The sequence below is a fragment of the Peromyscus leucopus genome, chromosome 8b, assembly GCF_004664715.2.
Source record: "Peromyscus leucopus breed LL Stock chromosome 8b, UCI_PerLeu_2.1, whole genome shotgun sequence".
NCBI lineage: Eukaryota > Metazoa > Chordata > Mammalia > Rodentia > Cricetidae > Peromyscus > Peromyscus leucopus.
In genome coordinates, this window is record NC_051086.1 from 51,576,523 (window position 1) to 51,602,362 (window position 25,840).

A 25,840-nucleotide genomic window follows, 5' to 3' on the forward strand; every position below is an offset into this window, starting at 1 on the left:
AAAGAAAGAAAGAAAGAACTTGGAGCTGACGAGATGGCTCAGTGGATACTTGCCACCTAATAGGTTTTCTGTACCCCTACAATAGGTTTCTTCACCCATGCAGTAAGCCAGATCAACCCAAACTGGAAAAACAGAATAACAGCTTTTTATGAGCAAAGCAACTCCCGGGTAGGTTCTCCAGTCGCAGAGATCAAGATGGTCAGAGAAGCCACAGACAGGGACTAAAGCAGGGATATTACATAGGCTGGAAGCGAGAGGTGATGACATGTCCATCACAAGCTGGGTTTGTGCCCAAGAGTGGTCAAAAGCTGACTGCTTTAGTTGGGGGCTTTAGTGGCTGGCAACTTCTGGGGAGGAGCTGCCATACCTGCTAAGAATGCTAAACTGGACTTTTTGGTGCCTTCCCTTTGTTTCGGAGATTCTCGGCGTGGGTGGGGTTTGGAGAGAGGCACGGGGCTTCCAGACCGCAGAGGAGAGAGCTGGAGGTTCCAACCAACCCCTGGGCCTCACACATTGAAAGGAGAGAACCGATTTTTCCAAGCTGTTATCTGACTTCCACATGTATACATCTACTCTTGTACCCGCATACGTATGTGTGTACAATAAATAATGTGATTTTTAATTTTTTTTGAGACAGGGTCTCACTACGTAGCCTTGGCTGTCCTGGAATCCACTATGTAGACCAGGCTGGTCAAGAACTCGTAGAGATCTGTGTGCCTCTGCCTCCCAAGTGCTGAGATTTAAGGCGTGCGCCACTATACTTGGCACAATAAAGAATGCAATTTTTAAAAATATGTGTGTCTGTGTGGGGTATGTGCCCAAGAGCGCAGGGTGCCTGCAGAGGCTGCAGGTGTCAGATCCCCTGGAACTTGAATAATAGCTGATTGTGAGCTGTCAGGAATTGAGCTCAAGTTCTCTAGAACAGCAGTATGAGCTCTTGAAGAACCCAATACATGTAAATTTTAAGTTAAAAAAAAAGTCCCTTGAAATAATTTTTTTTTCTCATTGTAGTTAGATATCAACTTGAATAAAAAAGTTAACTTTTTTTTAAAATTTGCTTTAGATTTTTAAGAATGACCTGTCTTAGCTTTCATAGGTTTTATATAGGCTGCTGGGGGGAAATGTTGTTAACAGTCTTACCCCACTGTAGACTACAATAATGACTACTGTGGCCAATATACACTCACGTATGCATTAGTGGCATGAACTATGGTGGTAACCAATGACTTTCTGATTCCATTCAAGGCCCAGTCCACAGGCTGAAATACATGCCTGGCCAAGAACCCATGGGTGGGGAGCTCATAGTCTTAGTGGTAAACCTACTACTATTATTCTGCTAACTGGGCATGGTATCAAATTGCCTTCTAAATTCATTCTTTATACCCACAGATGGGTTTACCTCTCAGACCTCATCAACAAAGTTTCTTTGTGCAGTGAACAATTGTTAATGCAGAAACTTACAACTGATTAAAGTGTGGAGGATAAGTGTCAGTGGTGTGCTTAGCCATTAATAGCACCTCTATATCACACACACACCCCACAAGGCTCAGGAGCCATCGGATAAGACAGAGCAGATAGACCAAAAGAGCCAGAGGTCGGGGAGGACCAGAGCTAAACAGTGCCCTTTGGGCATGATAGGAACACTACACTCCTAGCACAAGTTCAAGTCAGTCAAAGTTCTAGCATGGAGGGAAGAGGGGTTCAGTAGCCTCCACCCCAATGGAGGAGCACAGTTTCTATGTCTCTCCATCCTAGGCCTTCTCTCTTCCTATACTTGTCCTATAAAAATGGATAGTTTTCCTTTTGCAAGCACACATACCACACACCTTTCATAAATTCTATGTATACCTTTCGCTACTTGCTTCTTTTCGTAGGTTGGGACTCTGAAACAGAAATTCCTTTGGAATTTTGCCACCGGCGTTCTTATTTTGGGTCTGTGGTAGTTTGAAAGAAAATGGCCCCCATAGGTTCACAGGGAGTGGCAGAACTAGGAGGTGTGGCCTTGCTGGAGGAGGTGTGGCTCTGGGGATGGGCTTTGAAGTCTCAGATGCTCAAGCCACACCCCGTGTGACATGCTCTTCCTGCTTCCTGAGATCAAGATGCAGGAATGGATCTTGTTCATTCTCCAGCACCATATCTGCCTTGCTTTCCGCCATGATGACAACGGACTAAACCTCTGAACTGTAGGCCAGCCCCAATTAAATGTTTTCCTTTCCAAGAATTGCTGCGGTCATGGTGTCTGTTCACAGCAATAGAAACCCTAACGAAGACAGGTCTCTTCCTGACCCATGCCTTTTAAGAGGCCTGCACTGTTAGATGTAAGCAATGCATTCACAAAGAGCCTCCGGTTGCCTCGGGTCACAGGGAGATGCCTCTCTCCTAACTTGTACTTTTCAGCCTGCAGGCGGGGCAGCATTTCTCATCTCCTGCCCTTAGGCTCGGAAACGGTGGAGGCTGTGTCTATTGCCACGAATGTGTGTGTGTGGTTTTGTGCTGCTGCCAACAACGGGGATGGGCACAGATTTGCAGTTTCAGGAGGATTTGAACAAGGAAGGTGTTCAAGGAAGAGCAGAGACAAGCAAACTACCACACCAAATCCTTCCGCTTGGCACAAAGGCACAGGAGGCCAGATTTAAACTTTTTGTTTTACTATGTAGACCAGGCTGGCCTAGAACTCATAGAGATCCTGCCTCTGCTTCCCAAGCCCTGGTATTGAAAGCATTGGCAGGCACACACAGCCAAAGTTCAGCCTGGGGCGTCATTCCTCCGGAGCTATCTACCTTGGGTTTTGTTGTAGTTGGCTGTTTTGAGACAAGCGCTCTCATGGGACCAGGGGATCACCCATCAGGCTAAGCAGCTTGCCCCTCAGCCATAGGGATCTACTTCCTCCACTTCCCCAGCACTGAGATTACAAGTGTGTACACACAAGTGTGTGCTGCCGCACCCAGCCTTTGACGCAATTGCTGGGGAGCGAACTCAGCAGGTCCCCGGGTTTTCATGGTAAGCTCTTCAGATGAGCTGTCTTTTCAGCACTTTCAGTAGATTCTTACAGAATAAAATATAATTCCCTACTAATGTGGAGTCAGCCTGCTTCCCCACTTTCCTGCTAAGAGTATATTGCAAAACTTTTGGAGTTTAGCCCATCTGATAGCTTAGAGATAGTATCTGTGTAGTTTCTTCTTTTACCTTCCCCCCTCCGCCCCCCGCCAAGACAGGATTTCTCTGTGTAGCCCAGGCTGTCCTGGAACTAGCTTTATAGACCAGGCTGACCTCGAACTCTGCCTACCTCTGCCCCTGCTGGGTGGGGTTAAAGGCCTCTTCCACCACCACCCAGCTCTTTTACTATTCTTTTTTTTTTATTTTAATTAATTTATTTTTGTTTTGTATGCATTGGTGTTTTGTGTACATGTATGTCTGTGTGAGGGTGACAGATCCCCTGGAACTGTAGTTACAGACAGTAATGAGCTGCCATGTGGGTGCTGAGAGTTGAACCTGGGTCCTCTGGAGGAGCGGCCAGAGCTCTTAACCACTGAGCCATCTCTCCAGTCCCATCTTCTACTATTCTTACAATGAGAGATAATGAGTATTTTGGGTGGGATTACAGCCCAGGACCACCTGCCCAGGGAATGACAGCCCATAATGAGCTGGGATTTCCTACATCAATTAACAATCCAGACGGCCCCTCACAGACATGTCCATAAACCAACCCGATAAAGACAATCATCCAGAAAAACTGACACTCTTTTTCAGGTCAGTTAATGCTAACAAGGAAGGAGCTGGGGAAGAAGGGGAGATAAGATATAGTAGATATAAAATAAGAGACCCGCATTTCCCACACATCTCAGTAGTATCGTGAACTACAATTTTTGACTCTGCTGGATGATAACCTAGTTTGAACATCTCAAAACAAAAATCTGAAATCCTAAATGCTCCAAAATCTGAAACTTTGGGAAGTAAGAACGTGATGCCACAGGAGGAAAATTCCACACATGACCTCATGTACGTCTGGTTGCGGTCAAAATGCAGGCACATGAAAAATATTGAATATAACTACCTTTGGGCTATGTGAATAAGGCATACATGAAACATAAATGAATTTCATGCATACACTTGGATCTCATCATGTGTATGCAAATATTCTAAGATCAAAAAAATTGAGATCCAAAACACTTGCAGGTTCTAAGCATTTCCCAGAAGAGATAACCCAAGCTACACTCCAATGGTTAAAATGTGTCCTGTCACCCCAATTTACATGTTGAAATCCTAACTCTGATTTGATAACATTAGGAGGTAGGACAGTCCTCTGCCTGTACCCACCCTCCCCAAATCAGTGCTGGTCTGGCACACGGATTTCCTGATTACGCTTCTTTGACAGTTTTAACTGAGGAATTCAGCTAATTTTGGGTGGAATCCCTGGAAGTCCAAGTTCCCATTTCAAACTAGGCAATGCAGCCACATTTTCCAATGAGTAACTCCCTCAAATATAACTCCTGCCAAACAATCCCATGGGTATCGGAGAGAAGTGTGCCATCATACGTGGTAAATAGGAAGCCCACTGCCTGGGGCTCGCCTCATCTGTCTGAGCTGGGGTATTTTGAAAGCTTGACCTCATTTGCAAACATGTGTCTGCACATACCTTTGGTCAGATGCAACTTTTCCATTCCCGATTTAGCCCTTCATTTTCCTCCCCCTGAAATGAAAGATGTGACTTTGAAGAGATAGACTTTTAATAGATACTTATTCCAGGTATGTTCTGGGGGAGCTTCCCTCTCTCTAAGCTAACTTCCTGTTGACTCAGGATGAGCCAGGCTGGGGAGACAGAGCAGGAAAGTACCGGAATGATAAGGGCTGCCATTGGCAAGAGGTTACTTGTGTGGTAGACAGGGTACAGTGGTTTCCTCACGATTGCACTGTGACCTGGACCTAGTGAACTTAGTGATCTGCCTGAGGCCATGAGCTATCCTCAGGGTTTCTTCAGACAACCCCAGGCTGCCTGTCCTGTAAGTGCCTCCCCTTAACCCCTGTACCAGAACGTCTCTGCATCTTACCTGTTTTCACAGCATTAGCCATGAACCTTTCCCTCTCTGGGTGGGACCTGGAAAAGGTTTTAGGCATTTCACAACTGGCAGGCGCTGAGGGAAAGAGGAGGCTTTCTGTGGTTTTTATATAGATGCTTTGGAAAAAGTGTGGGCAGCCCTTTATGTAAATCTCCCACAGACTTCTAGATCTGGCTGCCATCATTGAGACACCCTGTGTCCACTCAGCCTGGATTAGACGTAAGTTCTGTCCCTGAGTTCTTTCCTACAGTCCTTAACAGCCTGCTGAAACACGTAATCATTTTCTAGGGACTTTGAGACACGCTGTATTTATTTTTCCAGTGTAGCGCAGTGTTCTATATATAGGAGATGTCCCATCAAAGCCGATGATGATGGCTTACAGAGAACTGTTGGATGGACAGTGGACAGGAGACTTAGGACTGAGTCCCAGCTCTTCCCTGATTTGCTTGTGACCTTGGGACATCGCCCTTTCCATACTTCATTAGCGATGTGATAACTAGGAAGCATCTATGGCTTCCTCTGTGTGAAGAGGTCTGGGTTCTGTGAGTCTGACGTGTTTATCTGAAGGGCAGGCCTGGGCTCTGGAGCCCCTTGAGGAAGTCTCTCTTTGGAGAGCGTTTCTATAATGTCTCCTGTCTGCCAGCCAGCCAACTCTCACAAAGCAGGGATGGAAAATGGTGTGAGTGGGCTCACAACCATGAGCGCTTTCATCAGGAGGAAATTAGGAAATTTCCTCTCACAGGGTCACGTAAGAACAGAACAAGCACCACTGTTTGCTAGTGTGCACACAACTGCAGAGCTGTGCGACTCTGGGGAGATGGGGCTTTGCTTCCCAGTGACACAGCTCAGAGTGTTTTAGTTATTTTCTCATTTCTCTGACAAAACACTTCACGAGAGCAACTGAAGGGAAGAGGGGTTCGTTTTAGCTCACAGTTTTGTCACTGTCCATCACGGCATGTCAGTGACAAGAGCCTGAGGCAGCTTGTCACATTGCATCTGTAGTTAGGAGAGAGACGGAGGCTGGTGTTCAGCTTGCTTTTTCCTTTGTATTCCAGGACCCCAGCCTGTTGAATAGTGCTGCCCATATTTAGTATATGCCTTACCACCTCAGTTCATCAAATCCACGAACTCCCTCACAGATAACTCATCACACAGACCAAGAGCTCCAAAGAGGCAGAAAACAAAGAGGAGTCTCTCAGACTTCTGGACCCGGCTATTCTTGGGGTGGCTCTCCATCTGCCTGTGACCTTCTGAGAAGAAAATGAACTAACTTGATGAGAAGAGTCAGGCTTGTATTGGAATCTCCAGAATCAGAAGCCAATAGAACCCTACATATGGCTCCAGGCAGTTCATTTCAGTAACAGAAGGTTGATGGATACAAAGCATGACTTAGGCCTTCCTTCAAGACGGGACAGCCCCTGCCCTAAAAATGCTTATATTTTAATTTAGGGAAAATAAGAATAAACAACAACAACAACAAATTTGAAGTTCAATAGGAATCCAAAGACATTCTGGCTGTTCCAGGAAGTCTCAGAGGTGGACTTGAGGGGGTAGAAAGGACTTGGCTTGGTGAATTTGTGGAGGAAAAATCTTCTAATAGGAAATAGGATGAGCAAAGGGGACACGATGGCAGAAAGTAAAGAGGATGAGGAGACCAGGGAAAGAGGATTACCGGAGGAAATCACCGTGTCAAAGGGCAGGAGATATGGTTTTGAGACGTGGACTTGAGAAGTAAGAGGCAGGAATCCTCCAGATTATGGAGGACCGTGAAGAACAAAGCAAGGGATCTTTTTCCTCAGGGTCCTTATTTCCTTGCAGTCTTATGTTTTTAGTTTTAATGTGTTTGTGTGTGTGTGTGTGTGTGTGTGTGTGTGTGTGTGTGTGTGTGTGTGTGTGTGTTTGAGAGAGAGTGTTTCTCTGTGTAGTCCTGGCTGTCCTGGAACTCACTCTGTAGATATGACTGGGCTTGAGCTCAGAGATCCACCTGCCTCTTCCTTCCAAGTGCTGGGATTAAAGGCGTGTACCGCCACCACCCAGCAATTTAGAAATTTTTTATTTTATTACTTTATGTGTATGAGTGTTCTGCCTGAATATATGTATGTTCATCACTCATTTGCCTGGTGTCTGCCGGGGTTAGAAGAAAGCATCAGAACCCCTAGGATTGGAGTTACAGACAGTTGTGAGCTGTATGGGTGCTAGAAATCAAACTTGGGTCCCCTTCAAGAACAACAAGCTCTCTTAACCTAGTAGCGACACTCCAGCCCCTCCCCCTAAGTTCAGCCCTCCAAGTAGAAGTGGTTAGCCACAGAAGATTAATTTGCAATTTTAGGTTATAAGGAATTTCCAATATATGCAAAAATTGAGAGATTGATGTTCCTATCATCCAGTCCTAACAGTTCATCACCAAACTCTTTGCTATACTGTCTGCGATATTCTGAAGCAAACCCAGACACTATAGTCCCAGAGCTTCTGGCACGCCATACATATGCTCTGTCACTGAGCTACACCCCCAGTCTAGGCATTACAGCCTTAAATATGTAAATATTGCTGTGTATGCCACTAAAAGAAAAAGATTATTTTTGTAGAGTTAAAAATGCCGTCACTATACCTTTAAAAACAATGCATTCATTTTCAATAGCTAATCAGCATTTGACTTTCTAATTATCATACATGTTATTTCCAATTGGCTTCATGAATAGTTTGGTGGTCTGAATTGGAGTGTCCAAAAATGTCTAGCATTGCAATTAGTTGCCCTTGATAATGAGCACTTCCAGGAACTTCTAGAATCATTCCGCTCACATCTTCTTTATGTGGTATGCTTTCGTTAGCCCAGCTCTATCATTTCCATTTTCTGGTATTACTTTTGCTCGTGCCTTGATTCTTTGCAGCCTCCCATCCTTAGCCGAGAACATCCTGCTCCCCTTTCGGGCTCAGCTGCAATACCTTCTCCTCAGAGCTGAAAGGGACCTCGTCATCCACCCATCTTGTGCCCATCTATTTACTCTCTCATTCATCCTGCCCCCTTCTATCCAGCAAATCTTTATTAGGAATCTACCATTTGTCAAATATTGAGCTAGTTCTTAGGGATGCAATCTGGCTTTGCCTGACATGAACCAACAGTCCAGCACTGTGCCTGGTGGCCAGGTGTAGCCATTTTAGTACTTAAAATGTGGCCACTCTAAATGAACACATGCTATATATCTACTATACCTCCACTACAAACATTGAGTTTTGGACACTTCACATGATAGGTGCAACATTCTATTAATGTTTTAAAAAATAACCTTTTACATTTGTTTTTTTTTTGTTTTTTTTGTTTTTTTTGGTTTTTCGAGACAGGGTTTCTCTGTGTAGCTTTGCGCCTTTCCTGGAGCTCACTTGGCAGCCCAGGCTGGCCTCGAACTCACAGAGATCTGCCTGGCTCTGCCTCCCGAGTGCTGGGATTAAAGGCGTGCGCCACCACCGCCCAGCTACATTTGTTTTTTTATTTGTATGTGTATATGTGTTTTATCTACATATATGCTTGTCTGTGCCTGGCACCCTCAGAGGCCAGAAGAGAACATCAGCTCCTCTGAGGCTGGAGTTACAGATGTCTGCTACCATGTGGGTGTGGAGAATCAATCACACCTGGGTCCTCTGGAAGAGCAGCAAGTGCCCCTAACCACTGAGCAATCTCTCCAGTCCCCTATTAATGTTTTTTGTTTGTTTGTTTGGTTGGTTTGGTTTTTCGAGACAGGGTTTCTCTGTGTAGTTTTGTGCCTTTCCTGGATCTCGCTCTGTAGACCAGGCTGGCCTTGAACTCACAGAGATCCTCCTGGCTCTGCCTCCGGAGTACTGGGATTAAAGGCGTACACCACCACCACCACCCGGAGGAATATTTTTTTTTTAAATAGACTTTATTATAAAAAACTTGCAAGCTAAATAACATCACAAACGAATTAACCACACCTAAAGTCTGTACATCTCAATGAACTTTTTTTTTTTTTTTTCTCAATGAACTTCTATACACTTAAAAATAGCCATCCTGAAGCTGTGGAACGTCACAATGGACTTTGCACTTTCACTATTGAAAATATTTTTATGTACTTATCCACCAGCGAAAAATCCATGACAGCATTAGAGCTGAAAAAACAATGAATGATTTTTAGTTGGTTTTACATTGAAATGTTATAGTCTTGATGTATTTGTACTTGATAATGTGATTAAGGTGAGTACAAATGATGTGGCTTTTCTTTTTTAGACAGAGCTACTAAAACTTTTAATTATCTCTGTGGCTCACACTGGTGGCTCACCTTCTACCTCTGCTGAGCTGGCCTTGTGACAGGCTACAGGGATGTACATGGATGGAGGAAAGTAAGCTATTGGGATTCACCATGAGCATGTTTATAAAAGTGTAGGGCACAGGGCAGGACTGTTTTTAGTTCATGAGGCCATGAGAAGGAAGAAGGGAACCAATCTAAAATGTGTTGTGCATTGTGCTGGACACTATAAATACCCTCATGTGTGATGATAGGCATTTTAATATCTTCACACTTTGCTTGGCACTTTAAATATCTCATGTAATCCTTGCAACAGCAATCTCCTCAATCTGACCTTGCCTCTCTGGCCTGCTGGCTCCTCCTGCATCTAAATCCATCGTCTCTTAGCTGCATGGTTTGCTGCAGCAGCCATTCAGAACTCCCGCTCCCAGCCTGTCTTTCATCTTCTACCTATGGCCGGATGATCCTGATAAGACATGAACTTGATTGTGTTGCTCCTCAAATTAAAATTCTCTGACGGTTCCCTCTTGTCTTCTCCCATCTTATTCCACTTGGCAGGGCATAAGTAAGATTCGGCCCCTGCCTCCCTCCCTCCTGGGTGTTCTATCCCCCACCTTTTCTGAAAGGATGACCCCTTTCTTCATCTGATTAACATTTACTCTTCAGTTTTTATCTTCAATATTACTTCCTCTAAATTCCTTCCCGGGGCTCTTTCTCTGCCACTCTTCTGGGTTCAGTGTCTTTATCATTTGTCCTGGGATTCTGATGTGCTTCTGTGATGTAGTACCGTGATGGTTCATAGTCTTCATCAACTTGGTGGGATCCAGCACCTAGATCAGTAACATACACTTCTAGATGTTTCTGGGAGGTCATTTCCAGAGAAGATTGACATGTGGGTAAACCTAAGGGAAAATACCCACCTTGGGATGGATGGAATAGTTCAACAAGCGAGCGGCCCCAATGGGACGTAGATGGGGGAATGGGATAGTCAGTATGTATATTCTCTACTCTTCCTAATCGAGATTATCTACTCTTGCTGCATCATCTGTGGACACTAGGCTGTGCTTCTTCAGCCTCTCAGTGTGGACTCGCGCCAGTGACTCTCCAGAGCTTCAGATGGGCACTGCATCAGTGGTCCTCTGAAGCTTCCTTTTGCTGGATTCTCTCAGTCTCCAGAATAAAGATTGCTGTCATTGGACTAGTCAGTCTCTAATAGTGTCAGCTAATAAAATAAATTGCTCCCTTTATACTTATATCAGTTCTGTTCTTCTAAAGAACCCTACGTGTTGTGGAATATTTGTTTAACTATGCAAAGATGTGTTGCATTTGCTCAACTATGTAAAGATGTGTTGCATTTGTTTAATTATGTAAAGATGTGTTAGCTGTTTTACCTTGCCTGCCTAAGGTACCAGACTGGTCTAATAAAAAGCAGAATGGCCAATAGCAAGGGAGGAGGTATAGTCAGAACTTCCAGTCAAGAAGAGTAAGTAGGAGGAAGAATTTAGGTGCAGAAAGCAAAAGAAAGAAAAAGAGATGCCAGGGAGATGCCAGGGGCCAGCCAGCCAGACACAGAGGAAGCAGGAAAGCAGGACATAGAGAATGAAAGAAAGGTAAAAAGCCCCGGGGCAAAATGTAGATGAAGAGAAACGGGTTAAATTAAGTGGGCCAAGCGTAAGTCTCTGTGTCTTGATTTGGGAGCTGGTAGGTGGCCCAGAGTAAATTCCAACTACACCTAAGTAATGAACATACTATATTGTATGCTTGCAACCATTTCAGATCAGAGGCCTTTATGGGAACCTACTTTTAAAAGCTATAAATCTCCCTGTGGGGGGGAGTGCATACAATAAAATCTGCATATAATTTCAGAACCCTTAAAACCCTGTAGGTTTCCCTGTATGTATTCACAATAAAAAACAAACGTCTTCTATTACCATTTGCCAATTTTTTCATATTTCCCACTTGATTATGATCTCCTTGAGGTCAGGGACCATGTTTGTGTTATTACTGTCTGTCATCTCCTCAGTACTTGGCACAGGCCCTAGGCACAAAAGATAGTCCATGAACATTTGTCATGGGTATAGCTTGCTGTTTTAAGGTCAAGGATGATCAAGTCTGCTTTTTCTTTCTTTTTTATTTTTGAGTATTGGGATTGACCCAGGGTTTCATGATCCTAAGCACATTCTGAGGTCCATTCCCAGCCCCAGGTTTCATAAATCAAGTAAGATATGACTTAACCAGATTCTACAAGATTGATGGGAATTGTTAAATTAGTAAGTTTCAGGAACTTGTTCTTGTGGGTTTTCTCAGACCCCTAGAGCTTAAGGAACCTAAGGAGATTCTGGAAGTTTCTTTCTTTCTTTGTTCATTGGAGTTATCATGGCTCTTTCTGTTTTAAAATCCTCTTTGAACACTCACTGACCCTTTTACCTGGGTTAGGTATTATTGGCTTTGGTAGACTGAGAAATGAATAGTAGTGTGTATCTCACATTCTGTTTCCACAAATTATGCTCATAGGATGGATTTGTCTATACTTCTTGCAGACTCTTCCCTAAACTTTCCACTACTCCACTGCTGTAACAGAAACGATTCCTCTCAAAGACACCTTTCTCATATCTCTGGGATGATTTGCTATGAATCCTCTGCCCTCTCCCAGCAAGTAACCAAGGGCCTGAAAACTTAAATTAATGCCTATGAAGGCTGGGGTGTAGCTCAGTGGAAGAAGAGTACTGTGAAACAATCTTTGTGCACTGTAAATATGTACTACTCTCATTGTTAATAAAAAGCTGACTGACCAATGGCCAGGCAGGATTTGGGGGGCAGAGAGAATGCTGGGAAGAAGGAGAGCAGAGTCAGAGGAGTCACCAATCAGAGGAAAAGGAAGCAAGACATACAGGAGAGGTAAAAGCCACCAGCCTCGGGGAGGCACATAGATTAATAGAAATGGGTTAATTTAAGTTGTTTAAGAGCTAGTTAGTAATAAGCATGAGCAATCAGCCGAGCATTTATAATTAATATTAAGTCTCCCAGTGGATATTTGGGAGCGGCTGCTGGAACACAGAGAAACACTGCGTACAGAAGAGGTCCTCAATTTGATCTCAACACCGAAAGGAAAACAACAACAAAACAAACTGCAATAATGACCAGACAAATAAATTCAATGAGTAAATCAGGTCACCGGTAGGAGACAGCGGGGAGGGGTGGTAGCAAGAGCATCCCAAGGAGTGTGTGCCTTGTCTAAAAACGAGCGCCAGCTAAGACATCAACAAATGGCTTTTGGATTTCCAGATTTTTCAATTTTTATAGAAAAGCTGGAAATCGAGGTTTTCGTGTGGTAGCTCCTTTTCCTTATTTTAAAAAATGACTTTATTGAGGTATATTTACATACATAATTTACAGTATACAACTGAATAGTTTGGGGGTTTGTTGTTGTTTTTTTTTAGCACGTTTACCAAGTTGTGCAACTGGTACCGTAAGCCAGTTTTAGAACCTTTTCATTACCCGATTTGGATCTCTTATGTTCATTTACTGTTGAATCCTGTGTGTCCCTCCTTCCTGACCCCAGATGTCACCCCAGGCAAATACCGTATTACTTTCTATCTCCAGCTTTGCCTTTTATGGGCATTTCATGCAGATGGGATAGTTCAGTATGTGTTCTTGTGTCTGGCTTTTCTCAAGTGGGCATAAAGTTTTCACGGTTCATCCATGTTACTTGCATCCGTTGTTTATTACTTTTTATTGCTGAATGGTAATCTGTTGCAGGAATCAACCACTTTTGTGTATCCGCTCATGAGTTGATGCTCATTTAGGTTGTTTATATCTTCTGGCTATTATAAAGGACGCTGTGTGAACATTTCTGTGTACATTTTTCTGTCCACATAGGATCTCCCCCAACCTCCCACTTTTTTTTTTTTTTTTCAAATACTTAAGGGTAGGATTGTGGGATTGTATGGTAAATTTATATGCAATTCTTTTTTATTATGGACAAAAGCACACAACACATTTAGCTCTTAAAGAAAATGCTTATTTTCCAAAGTGGCTGCAGCATTTTACATCCCTGCCAGCAATGACTGCAGAGTTCCTGCTTCTTAGGTCCTTGCCAGCATCTGCTACCACCCTTAATGTTTTCATTCGAGTCTAGTGGGTGTCATTCCTTGCCTTTCTCATTGTAGTCTTGTGGATATAAAGTGGGATCTCACTGTGGTTTCAATTTATAGTTCCCTAATGACTAAGAACATTGGTTAGCTCTTAATTTTCAGATGCTGGAATTCATTAAAAAAAAAAAAAAAGCTGCCTATCAATTCTGTACACATGAAACCATACAAACTCACATGCTCAAACTGCCCTGCGGGAATGAGTTTGGACTTCTGACCTAGTCTCTGCCAAACAATGGTCTGTGAACTTTTGCTTTTAGAAGTAAAAGCAGCCTACCTCACCAGCTAAAATTACTACAAATAAAGACACGGGTTTCCTCCGTCTTTGTAATGAACTTATACAGCAGAAAAAGGCAATTTTCAATCAATTAATCCATAATGTCACACTATTTTATTCAGTGACCCATCAATTCAACATATTGGATAAATGAGTCTTTCAAGTACATATCTATGTCTCCTTTTAGAAATGAGGTAATTTGTCAAAGATTAGGCTCTGGTATAGTGACGGAGTTGTATCCAGAGCCAGGTCTGATTCTAAGTCCTATGTTTCCTTTGTGCTGGTGAGGGCTGGGGTAGGGATGCCTGTCTGGGATGGATGATGGAGACTGGGGGCCTAGGGTGAAAATAAGGGAGGAGAAGGAAGCCCAGAGGCAGGTCAGGGAACTTGAGTAGAATGCTTAAGCCCTTGAGCGGTGGGCTGAAGCATGGATGGGCGGAAGGTAGATTTGGAACCTGTTACTCTTGCCATTTCCCTCCTATCCGGGCAGAGATGTGGTGCAGACATCTATGGACACCTGCCTCTGATCATGTCAGATCTTGTTTGATCCTAGAAGGAAAGTGGGACCAGGCTTGATTAGTACTCGGATGGCAGATATCTGGCAGATGAAAACACGGAAGAGACGCCAGAGCTAGAAATATACTTGGGGACAGTTTGTTATGGAGTTCTCATCAAGACAAATGTCTTTGTGAGTTTTAATTCTGGTGAACTTCTTGTTCCCTTCTTCTGATGGTTCATTGAGCTTGCTGTAAACTTGTGAAGTGTTGAAATTATGAGAAACCACAGGTCTGATGGCTTTACCTGGGCTATCCGCGTGGATGCTCTACATGGAATATTGCATTCAGAAATGACTTCCCTGGGCAACAAAGCTTAGGCAAAGGCCTTAGATAGTGGAGTCAGAAATGCTGAAACAGTTAGAAGAGGGGGCTATCACTGACATGTTCTGTACAGCTAATTTATACTTCCTCTGTAGACTTCACAAGGATAGAACTCTTCATGTGGTACTAAAGACACAAGACACCTAGACAGGGGGCAGCCACCCCAGCGGGCAAGTGGGGGTGGGGACCAGATAGATCAGAACAAAGGACAAAGAATTCTGACTTCCACCTGAAGGGCTCTGTATTCAGCTGCCTTGGAGCTTTCTCTGAATTCCACCAACCCTTTCTTATCACTTCCTGCCTTGTTTTCGATTTTTTTCCACTTAAAAAAAAAAGTCTAGAAGTTTCCCAGACATTTACAAGGTATCTATGAACACACACACATATATCCAATATTAAATACTAAAATTTTTGAGGCAATATTTTTTGAAAACATTTTTTTCTTTTTATAAGAACAAGTAATCCATTTTGCTCTTGTGATTTTTGACTTTATAATATTTATATGCATGTATAATTAAGAGTTGACTAGATTCTGCAGACACTTCATTACAATTTTGACTTCAACTTTCCAGTTTCCTTATTTTGGAACCCCACCCCCACCTGAGGTCCTAGGCATTTTCTAAGGCACTTGAAGCACTAATTCTTCGGCTGTAAGGGATACAACACCGCAGGAATCTGCAGACCCTACCCAGCTCCTCTTCTGTAGGGAACTGGAATGAATGAGTGAATGAACACATAAGGTCGCTTTCACGTCTTCTCTGTCAGGCCCTTTTGCTTCTTATATTTTTGGAATCTCAGTCCAGCCTAAGAGGTTGGGCAAGCAGGTCTTATCCGCTTGCAAACATCCAACTGCGGCGGGCCACGGAGAAGGTGTCCGGCGGGCGCCCGGAAAAAGCATCAGTAAAAGGGGCCGGGGGTGGAGGGGTGGGGGGATGGGGTGGGGATCCCAGGGGCCACAGTGTTCCAGGCTGACTGACTGCAGCCGGGTCAGGACAGAGCTCTTGCGCATGGGCCGAGCGGCACCCCTCCCCCACTGCAGGTGAGCCGCACAGCAGCGGCTCCCACCCCCTCGAAGCTCCAGGGTGACGTCAGGCCTCAGGACCGCGCTCCCGCCCCGCCCCGCCCCTGCAGGCAGCTCCGGGGGCCGGCAATTCCTCTGTGGCAGCGGGTCCCGCTGCGGGACACGGTGGCTGCGGCAAGCCGACGGGCCGCGGAACGCTCGAATGGGTTGCCGCGGCGTCCTGACGCTTGAGCGAGACGCGATCAGTGGGGGACGGGGACTTCGGCTGTGACACACCTGCCCCACGGTCCCCGCCGCACAGCCCCGGACTAGCGCAGCGCGCACGCCCCAGCGGGGTCGGCGCCCGCTGCCTCGCGGGATCGCCCGGCTCCCAGTTAGTCTCAGCTGTCCATCTCCCCCGAAGCCAGCCAATCCCCCGCCACTGCCCCGGCCGCACCTCCCGGCGTCTCTGACAGGCATGAGGATCAGCCTATGAGATCGGGAGCCTGTGGGCCTAGGTCGGGAGCGGGAGCCAATGAGCATCATTCCAGGTGGGTGGAGGGAGCCGGACTTGGGAAGGTAGCTTCGTTCGGGTTGCTAACGTCTTTCCTGGGAGATGGGCGCGCAAACCGACCAGTGGGTCTGGGGGCGGCGGTGATGGGCGTGGAGCTGGCCCAATGAGGGTGGGAGTGGGTGGGGCAGGCGCGAGCGGCAGTGCTAAAGGAGCCCGGCGGAGGCAGCGGTGGGTTTGGAACTAAGACGCTGGATCTGTGGTCGCTGCTGGGGACGTGCGCTGGCGCCACCATCTTCGGCTGAAGGTGAGAGGTGCGGTTGCCTGGGTCCGAGTGCGGTGTCCCCGGGAGCGGGGACTGTTGGGCGACCAAGGAGGAAAGGAACCCCGGGCTGGGAGAGCCGGCGGCGACTCTGGAGCACAGAGACGGAGGAGCCCTATAGCGCGAGCTGGGAAAAAGCAGACTGGGCAGTGGAGAGCGGACCTTGTGGAGGTGACGGGACCCCAGTGTATGGAGATGGAGAGACCCCCTGGAGGGATAGGAAATGAGGTCCTTGAGAGTGAGACCCCTGCAGAGATGAGGGCCGGGGTGTGCGTGGGGATCCTTGGAGGGGGATGAGGATGGAGATCTAGGGGGTGGGAATGTCGGGACCAACTCCTAGTTGCATTGGATCCCTGGAAGCGTGAGGTTGGGAGGTGAGTGCCCTATTAGGAGGCCGGAGGCGACCGGCGTGTCTGTCCTCCTAGGAGAGGACTGAGTCCTGGGGTGTGATCTCGGTGCTCGGGGCGCGGGAAGGAAGGGCCCCTGGGTGGGTTGCATGGTGGGTTAGGCCGAGTTAGGCTTCCCCGGGCGCGGCTGAGGGGTTCTCCGAGGACTCAGAAGGCGGACCCTGAATCTGTGAGGTTTTGGGGACCGGTGGGATGAAGTGATCTGGGGAGCGTGCGGCGGGCGAGGGGCTCCAGAGCTGGTCTCAGGGAAGGAGGGCGGGAGTTAAACGGCATGCCACGCTTGCTGGGGACCGTGGAGGACCGGGAGGTGGACGCCGGGCGAGGCCTGGGCCGTTGGGGGGAACGAGGCGGGAAATGTGGCCCGGGCGCGTTGTAGGGTGGCGGGGGGAGGGTCAGCCCTCGCCTCTGGATGGCTTTATTGTGTAAGTGATCTGGTAGTGTGGCTCGCCGGAGAATCTCTCCCTGGCCTTCTGCAGTTGGGGGTCACACCCTGATCCCATAAAATCGAAGTGGAATTGGGTCGGAGGGAAGTTGAAGCTGTGGAGTCCTTGGCATTGGCGGGGCTTTGTGGGCCTGTGGTGGGCGGATGCGGCCCAGGGACCCGAGAGGCCCCCACTCAGGCCTGCCTAGGAACTGGGGCCTTAGGGAGGAGGTGGCCACTCGGCGGGTCTGACCCGAGCTGCGAAGGTTTGGGTAACGGGGTCTCTACCTACGACCGTTATCTCTTGTTTCTTGGGGCCTCTGCAGCTCTCCTCAAGATCACTGCGGTGGATGGAAGGGGGTGGGGTGGGTTGGGGTGGGGTAGGGAAAAGCAGGCGGGGTAGATCCAGACTGCGGATGGAACAAAGACTGCCGTTTTTGCTGGATAAAATAATACTAAATATAATACTTGGGCTATGCTGAGATTTTGTTTTTGTTTTTGTTTTTTTTTTTTAAACATTGAAACTAAGGATGCTTCGGATGAGGTTTAATTATTCCTGTTAGTATCTGACTCTGGAAAACTTTATAATCTAATTCATTGTTTCATCCCCTTCATCAATCTGCCTCTATTAACTATTCTTGTGGCTCCATGCTTTTGATGTGTTAAGTATGCCCTGTCTGTCTCCGGTTCTGAAAAAGTGGCCATTTTATGTATCTCCTTACTTGTGCATCTTAAATTCCGTTCTTCCCATCCTTATCAGCCGAAAGCATATGGTGCAAATTGTGTGATATACCACAAGCTTTTGCAGCAAAAGGATGTGACCTGTGAGTGCTTGGCCGTGTATCTGGGCTCCTTAGGGAAGTCATGACAATGAAGAGACTGGATAGAGAGTGAGATGGAGGAAAATTTGAAGGGCACCGTGGTAGGGTGAATGACCATATGCTTCAGCCTTTGATGTACATTGTTACCACATAGGAGGAATTAAAACCCCTGGTTTAAGATCCAACTTTTGGGAGTATTTTATTAATTGGTGCAGGGCTTCATAGCAGTCTTGCCTTTTGTGTCTGTGGTTGTTTGGTTAAGTAGAATTTTGATAAATTAAGAGATGCGTGCAGCCGGGTAACACCAGGGACCTCAGTAGTAGATAGCGTTACACAGATTGGGGCAGTTCTCATTTGGTTCCATCTGTTCCAGAAGCATCTTCTAGGATGGCTAACTGGCATTCTGTTATCTGTTCTTCTGTATTCAGTCTGATCATAAAATTGAATTGTTTTCCTCTGCCCACAACTACCTTGGGTGTTGGGAGGCAGCTGAGAATTTTGCTGGGTGGCATTTCATTGGAAGTCAGAAATGAGCTGGGTGGATGCCCCAGGGGAGGTTGTCTACAACCAATGCAAGGAATGGGAACTTTGCCTCTGTAGGAGGCAACTTTATATATACACTGATAAATGATTTAATTATAATTAGACACATATAGTTACTTCAGATGACAGATACACCTCCAAATCTCTCCATGCCTGTCTACTATAGAGCTTCCTTTTTATTCTCCTTTTTCTTAAATGTAAGGTATTTATTTTCCTAAAAAATATAAAGTCTGAGCCAGGTTGTGCTAATGTGTTCATTGACAGAACCTATAATCTTTCCCCCGTTATTGGTAGACAGGATTTTTTAATTTGGTAACAAGTAATATGGATGCTACATATCCTTCAAAGTTTCTTCCCTGTTCACTCACTTTGATCAGTGTAGCCTGGTCTCAGGGCTTAAGACTTCCTCTGCTACTTGTGACCTCTGCTATGTGACCTTGGGCCTGTTACTTGTCTATTCTCGGAATTCTTTGGATTCTTCATTTGTGAAATGGAGTTATTAATGGAAGCTACCTTGTACCCCTCTTGTGAGGATTAAGGCCTTGATATGTGTAACTCTTTAGAATAGTGCCTGGATGTAATTAGGGATGCATAACAAGATTGTTTTAAAAATTGTGATATTAGCCTTTCAGCAAGGCAAAAATATTTGCAAGCGGTACATGTTAAATGCCAGTTTTAAATCAGATCTAATACCAAATGTGCAATGGAGTGAAAAAATACAGTATACTTGGCAAGCACAAGTGAAGAGTTCAGCTCACTGAAACATCTTTGCTGGCCCCACAGTCGATGAACTAAACAGCCCCAGGAGCACCTCCTACCTGCCTCGGGAGCCTCCTGGTGCCCGGCTAGGTAGGTCGAGGAGACTGCCAGCAGAGCCGGCGAGGAGGCGAAGGAGAAGGAAGGATTAAATTGCTAGACTGACCTGAAAAGAAAGTGTGAAAGGGTAGCATTTGGGTCAGGAGGGAAGGGTTTTGGTTGGGGGAAGTTGAAGTGAAATTTAAAGATGGGGACCATTTATGTAAAGTAGATCAGGATTCTCTGTCATGTACCAGGGACCAGACTAACTGACCAGTGCCACACAGCAAAGGACAGGTAACCATCCCCATGGGGTTTAGTTGCAGAAAAAAAATCTGAAAGTGTTAAAAATAAAAATAATTTGTAATCTACTGCTCAACTGAAGACCCAAAGAATTGACTTCATTTAAAAGTAAATGAAGTTGGGCATGGTGGTACACACCTGTGATCCCAGAGGTGGAAACAGAAACTTTAGGAGTTCAAGACCAGCCTCATCTACACACGAACTTCTAAGACAGCTGCCTGGGGCTCAAAAAAAAATGAAAAGTGTGTGTGTTATCTTTCCCCAGAAAACTAGAAGCATGTGGTGATTGCAATTTCTCAATCCACTAGTTTTTTTTTTTTTTACAATAAATTAACATTTCTGCATCTTAAACATGTACCAATAAAATTTAAATGTCCCCATTTGATAAAGCAACAAAAAATTTCACAATTTACATTTTCTAGACCTGCTATAGAAATGACTTGCTAAGTTATTCCAATTTATAGCTGCCTATCAAATTTAAGATTGTTTCTACACCCACGGAAAATTAATGTATGTAGACTTACAGACAACAGGAGGCATTCCAAAGTGCCGTATATGCAGTCTAACCAACTAAGAATAAGATAAACTCATCTTGTTGCAATTGAATTTTTTCCACATTTAATAGTCTGCACTTCCAAAATGTGGAGGGTGTGGCCTCTTATTTCCCTCAAATTCTCCTGAGGTGATGTTCACACTTTCTACCACTGAGCATCAAAACTGGAATGATATGTTACCAACCCGCTAAGCACAGTCCTCACCATACGTCTGATTGTCCGTGTGCCCACAGATATTTTCTGTGTTGCCCTCTCTCTCGTATTTGCCTAAGAAGCAAATGCAGGTCTAAGTTAGGAAATAGGATCGCCACTGTGTTTGTAGTCGGGAGAACGCTGGGGAAGAGTGGTTCTCAGACTCGGTCCCCGCCCGTGGCGTCTTCGTCAGCTCATAGAGGTACAGAGCGTGGGCTGCAGAGATGGCTCACCAGTTAAGAGCACTTGTTTACAGCAGAGGACTGGGGTTCGATTCCTAGCACCCACATGGTCGCTCACAACCATCTGTAGCTCTAGTTTCAGGGGATCTGACACCCCCTCTTCTGGCCTCCGTGGGTGCCAAGCTTGCATGTGGTACACTTACATACATGCAGGCAAAATACTCATATATAAAATAAATTCTTTCTTTTCTTTTCTTTCCTTTCCTTTCCTTTCCTTTTCTTTTCTTTTCTTTTCTTTTTTTATTTAAGAGATGGGGGAGCCAGGTGTAGTGACACCATGCCTTTAATCCCAGCACTCAGGAAGCAGAGGCAGGTGGATCTCTGTGAGTTCGAGGCCAGCCTGGTCTATAGAGTGAGATCTAGGATTTTCAGGACTATGTAGTGAGACCCTGTCTCAAAAACAACAAAGACAAAAAAAGATTAAAGGAAAGGTGGGGGAGGGATATAGAAATTAAGCTTCACCCCAGACTCAGGGAATAAGGAACTCTGGGGATGGGGTCCGCAGTCTGTATGTTAATAAGCCTTCCTTGTGCTGCCAATGCGTGCCCCAGTGTGAGACTGCTGCTCCAGAGCATAGGCGTTTACAATGCATTACATGTAACAGCTATTTTCTGAAGGATTGTGACTGTTTGACTGGAATAGACTCTTCCTAGGGCTTAGAGCTGTGCCTGCTGTCAGCAGTTAACCTTTCAGGGTGTAGCTAGCCCTTTGAGAATCTGAAGAAAGCTATGGGTGGTCTCCTTAGAATAACACACAAATGCACACATGAAGTGTACTGCATGGTTTACACCATTTCAGGGAGTTCATAGAGCTTGAGGTTTATTTATAGACTCGAGGTAAATGACCTATTTACAACTTTGGATGACTTTATGATTTTTTTTTCCATACAACCTACAAAGGATGGCTTATATTGACCCTCTCGCCTACCAAGTCCCCAATATTTCTGGTGTGCTGGGGTAAGGGGAGAAGCTGAAGAAATTTGATAGAGTAAAAGTCAGTGCTTGGTTTCTTGGGTTGATTTGGATGAAGTTTTAGAAACTTCCTGTGAATTTTGGAATAACTTGGACATTGGAGTAGGAGCAAGAAATGTTTGATATGCTATCAGATTCTAGGAAGACGCTGTCAGGAAGAACGACAAGTGACATCAGAAAGGTGTGTGATGTCCTTTGATCCAGAAGACTAATTGCCCAAGTATGGGAGAGGTGCCTCTCTCTGGCATGCCTAGAGATTTGCTTAGCTTCTTACATACCAATAGTCAGTGAGCACTAAATAAATAAACCAATTATATTTTGAACTCTGACTGTTGTAACAGTCACAGAACAGACCTTTCCTCAATATGGCTTAAGTTACTAATGATTCTTTTCTTCTATACTGGTTAGATCATTTCTGTAATATTAGGTTTGCTTTGGGGCCACACACTTTTTTTTTTGGTTTTTGAGACAGGGTTTCTCTGTGTAGCTTTGCGCCTTTCCTGGATCTCACTCTGTAGACCAGGCTGGCCTCAAACTCACAAAGATCCGCCTGCCTCTGCCTCCCGAGTGCTGGGATTAAAGGCATGCACCACCACCACCTGGCCGGGGCCACACACTGTTAATGGAAGACATGGTGTTGTGTTATAAAACTTTTTCTCGGGAGATGCAACACACACCTCTATTCACCCCAGACAGGGAGCCCATGACAGACCAAAGTACAGATACCACTCAAGTTCAACTTGGTGAACTAATGAGTTTTATTGGGGTTACTTACAGGACTGGGTGAGAGGTTACAGGAGCAGAAGTGACTCAAAGACAGCTGCCTCCCCAAGGCCCACCCTAGCACAGGTGACAGCTCACAGAGCTGGGGACCTGGAGCCCACTGTACAGCCTGCAGGCAGCTCACCAGCTTGGAGTGCCCTTTCCAGGTGCCTCAGTTGGTCTAACCCTCTTCAGGCAGCTTGGCTGGCTTCTGCTGCTTCCAGGCAGCTGGTCTGGCCTCAGAGTCTTCTTAGCCCCTCAGCTTGTGGGAGAGTCTTCTTTATAGCTTAGTTCTGCTGCATCTGGCGGGGGGATGGGGGGGGGAACGGCGGGGGAGGGGACGGGGGGGGGGGGGACAATTCTTGGATTTTATTACTTACTCTGGCAGGGAGGGGCCTAGTGAATCTGGTCAGTTTCAGGGATTTCCTGAAGCTATTTTGAGTTATTTACCTTCCTGCTTAAGGGGCTTCCTGTAGGCTGGAATGTTTTAATCCCAGAGGAAACTGTTGGACAATACATGGGCACTCAGGTGAGGGGTGAGGAGGGCGGAAGGTGGAGATGCAGGAGTGGGGGCAGTTGTGGGTACAGATGGAGACCTGAATAGATGCCACCACATACTTGAAAGGCTTGGTGGAAGCCAAGGTGTAATTGTCTTCTGTGGTGTGACAGACTAAAGGGCCATAGAGAAGCTCTAGGGGGATCGCCTTGAGTCTCATCTGAAGGTGAACTGGAAGGCATAATTGACCTCTTCATTCATTCATACAGTCTCACTGCGTATGTCCGTCTCTCTCTTCCCCACTTCTGTACTGGGGGGGGGGTTGAACCCGGGGCCATGTGCGATGTTCGTGCCAGTCAAATGCTCCACCACTGAGCTACACCCTGGGCCTGCTTCCTTACTCTCTGGCAATCGTATGTGTTTTTGTAGTTCTGGCCTGTGGTCACAATAATTCCAGTACCACTCCGGGGCCTTTTGCTATGTATCTTTGTTTTATTTTCCTCTCTCGCCTTCCCCTTCATAACTCGGCTTCATTTGTGGTGAGGGTGAAGGAGGAGACAGAGAGGGAAAACGGTCACACCAAAGCTTGGTTGTTTGTGTCTGCGCTTGGTAACTGAGGGCAGATCTTGAATGGTCATCAAGACAACCAGAGTCATGATTAGTGGTTACCCCTGAAGTTTACCTTGGAAGATGGAGTAGTGTGGCTGTGGGGATGTACTGGATGCTTGGCTCTTTAACTGTGTGTTTTATGTTTATCGAGGCTTTTGCTTTATGTTTCTTAGAAAGTCAAACTTGTAAACTATTTTATATTTCATAAGCATCTAATTTTGCCCTTCTCTTCTAGAGGCAATTACTTTTGGATCCTTCTGTTTACAATGGCCCAGAGAACTGGACTGGAGGATCCGGAGAGGTATCTCTTTGTGGACAGGGCTGTCATCTACAACCCTGCCACTCAAGCTGATTGGACAGCTAAAAAGCTGGTGTGGATCCCATCGGAACGCCATGGTTTTGAGGCAGCTAGTATCAAAGAAGAACGGGGCGATGAAGTCATGGTGGAGCTGGCAGAGAATGGCAAGAAAGCGATGGTCAACAAAGATGACATTCAGAAGATGAACCCACCCAAGTTCTCCAAGGTGGAGGATATGGCGGAGTTGACCTGCTTGAATGAGGCTTCTGTTTTACATAATCTGAAGGACCGCTACTATTCAGGACTTATCTACGTGAGTATTTCTTGTCTATAACCCGGGGAGGGTTACCTGGGAAGTTATGTAATTTACATTCTGCACATTGCTTGAATAGAGAGTCCCACACCCTTTTGACATTATATTTCTGTTAAAGGTGGAAAGATTTTTTTTGCTTGAACAGTTCCTGATTTTCTTCTGATTTCAACAATGCTAGGTTTAAGTGATGTCGTCTGTGATTAGATATGATGAAATGGTGTTTGAAGACTTTTAAAGGGTGCTCTGGAGGAAGACATGTGAGGGAGCATGTGGCCAAAAGGCCAGGGGATTTCATACCTAAGAGTTTATTTCCAGGAGGACCCAGAGGGCTCAGAGGCTTGGGTGGAGAGCAAGAACAGCTTCACTTGGATGAAGGGAAGCAGGAAGGGTGAATGCTGAGGCTTTTAAGAGGAAGCGGTTGGGGATGAGCTTGAGGCTGTGGTTGTCCTGTGGTGGCATTTATGTTGCAGTTACTGATCATGTCTTTGTATAGAAGTTGCTGAAAATAATTCAGGATAAGGCAGAGGAAGAATGCTAAATACTGCAAAGAATCTAGAATGGGTTGGAGGTCATGGTTCTTGCCTGTTATTCCGGCACCTGGGGGCCCAGGGCAGGAGGATTTCCGTGAGTTAGAGGCCAGCCTTGGCTAAAGAGTAAGATCTGTTTCAGAAAGTAGCAAGGGCTAGAGCGATGATTCAAGGGTGAAGAGCATTGGCTGCTCTTCCAGAGGACCAGGTTTGATTCTCAGCACCCACATGGCGGTTCACAACCAGCTGTATGTGACTTCAGTTTCAGGGGATCTGATGCCCTCTGATGGTCTCCCTGGGTACCAGACATACAAGTGGTACACAGTCGTACATGAAAGCAAAACACCTGCACACATACAATAAAAAATTGAAAAAATAGTAACCAAACAAATCTAGAGTGACAAATAGGTTTGAGGAAATGACAGGCAGGTGACTGACCGAAAGTGGAATGGTGGCAGGGAAGAGACACAGAAAAGTTGATGGAATAATGGCCTGAAATGGGGAAAAGGTGGTTGAATTTTATACCAAAAATATGCTACTTGAAGCTCACAAGTAATTCAAAACTCAAGTCAGTTGGAACCAGTGTTCCCAAGGAACCAGTGCATTTAAGTAATATTACCAAGCACATACTGTCGTCTGGGGGCAACCCAGTGCCCTGTATTTGTGAGATGTCCCTCTAAGGAAATGAGCAGGGTTATAAAGTAGGCTAGAAGCAGAATGGGTACCCCAGTGGGTCGGTGCAGGGCTCTTTGGCAAGGCAGCATTTGGAGTGGAGCCCTGTTGCTAAAGGGAACCAGCAGAGGAGAGGCTGAGAATGAGCAGGTTTTGAGCCCCTCCACCTCCTCCTTTTCCTCTGTGAGGTAGGATACAGAAAGAGAGGATACAGAAAGAACCTGCAGGGCTGGGAGTGCAGACAGCCTTGGAGAAGAGGAGGGGCCAAGGAAAAGAGAACAGCCCAGGAATAGTGGTGGGCATCCAGCAGAGACGGGGCAACAGTGGCTTTTCCTGCTGTGGAAAAGACTTAGCTGTAGGCCTGTGAGGACTGGGCAACTCGTATCTGTGAGAGTGCAGCTTGGTGACCATCTTAGAGTCAGGCTGAGGAGCAATTAAGGTCTGGGTCGAAGGACCAGA

General features: G+C 45.8%; 1 protein-coding gene across 9 annotated transcripts in view; it reads left to right on the top strand.

The window, feature by feature from the left end:
- Myh10 (myosin heavy chain 10) overlaps positions 1–25,840 on the top strand; it is a 167,021-nt gene that overhangs the window by 13,769 nt on the left and 127,412 nt on the right. For 3 of the 9 annotated variants that reach the window (XM_028869397.2, XM_028869396.2, XM_028869402.2), the window contains exons 1-2: positions 15,795–16,173; positions 23,807–24,182. In XM_028869397.2, the coding sequence (XP_028725230.1) occupies positions 16,115–16,173; positions 23,807–24,182 (435 nt within the window). In that variant the 5' untranslated portion in view covers positions 15,795–16,114. Of the gene's footprint in view, positions 1–15,793; positions 16,441–16,498; positions 16,627–23,806; positions 24,183–25,840 lie in introns of those variants that run through there. The other 6 variants (XM_028869395.2, XM_028869403.1, XM_028869399.2 and 3 more) reach the window with 6 other exon arrangements.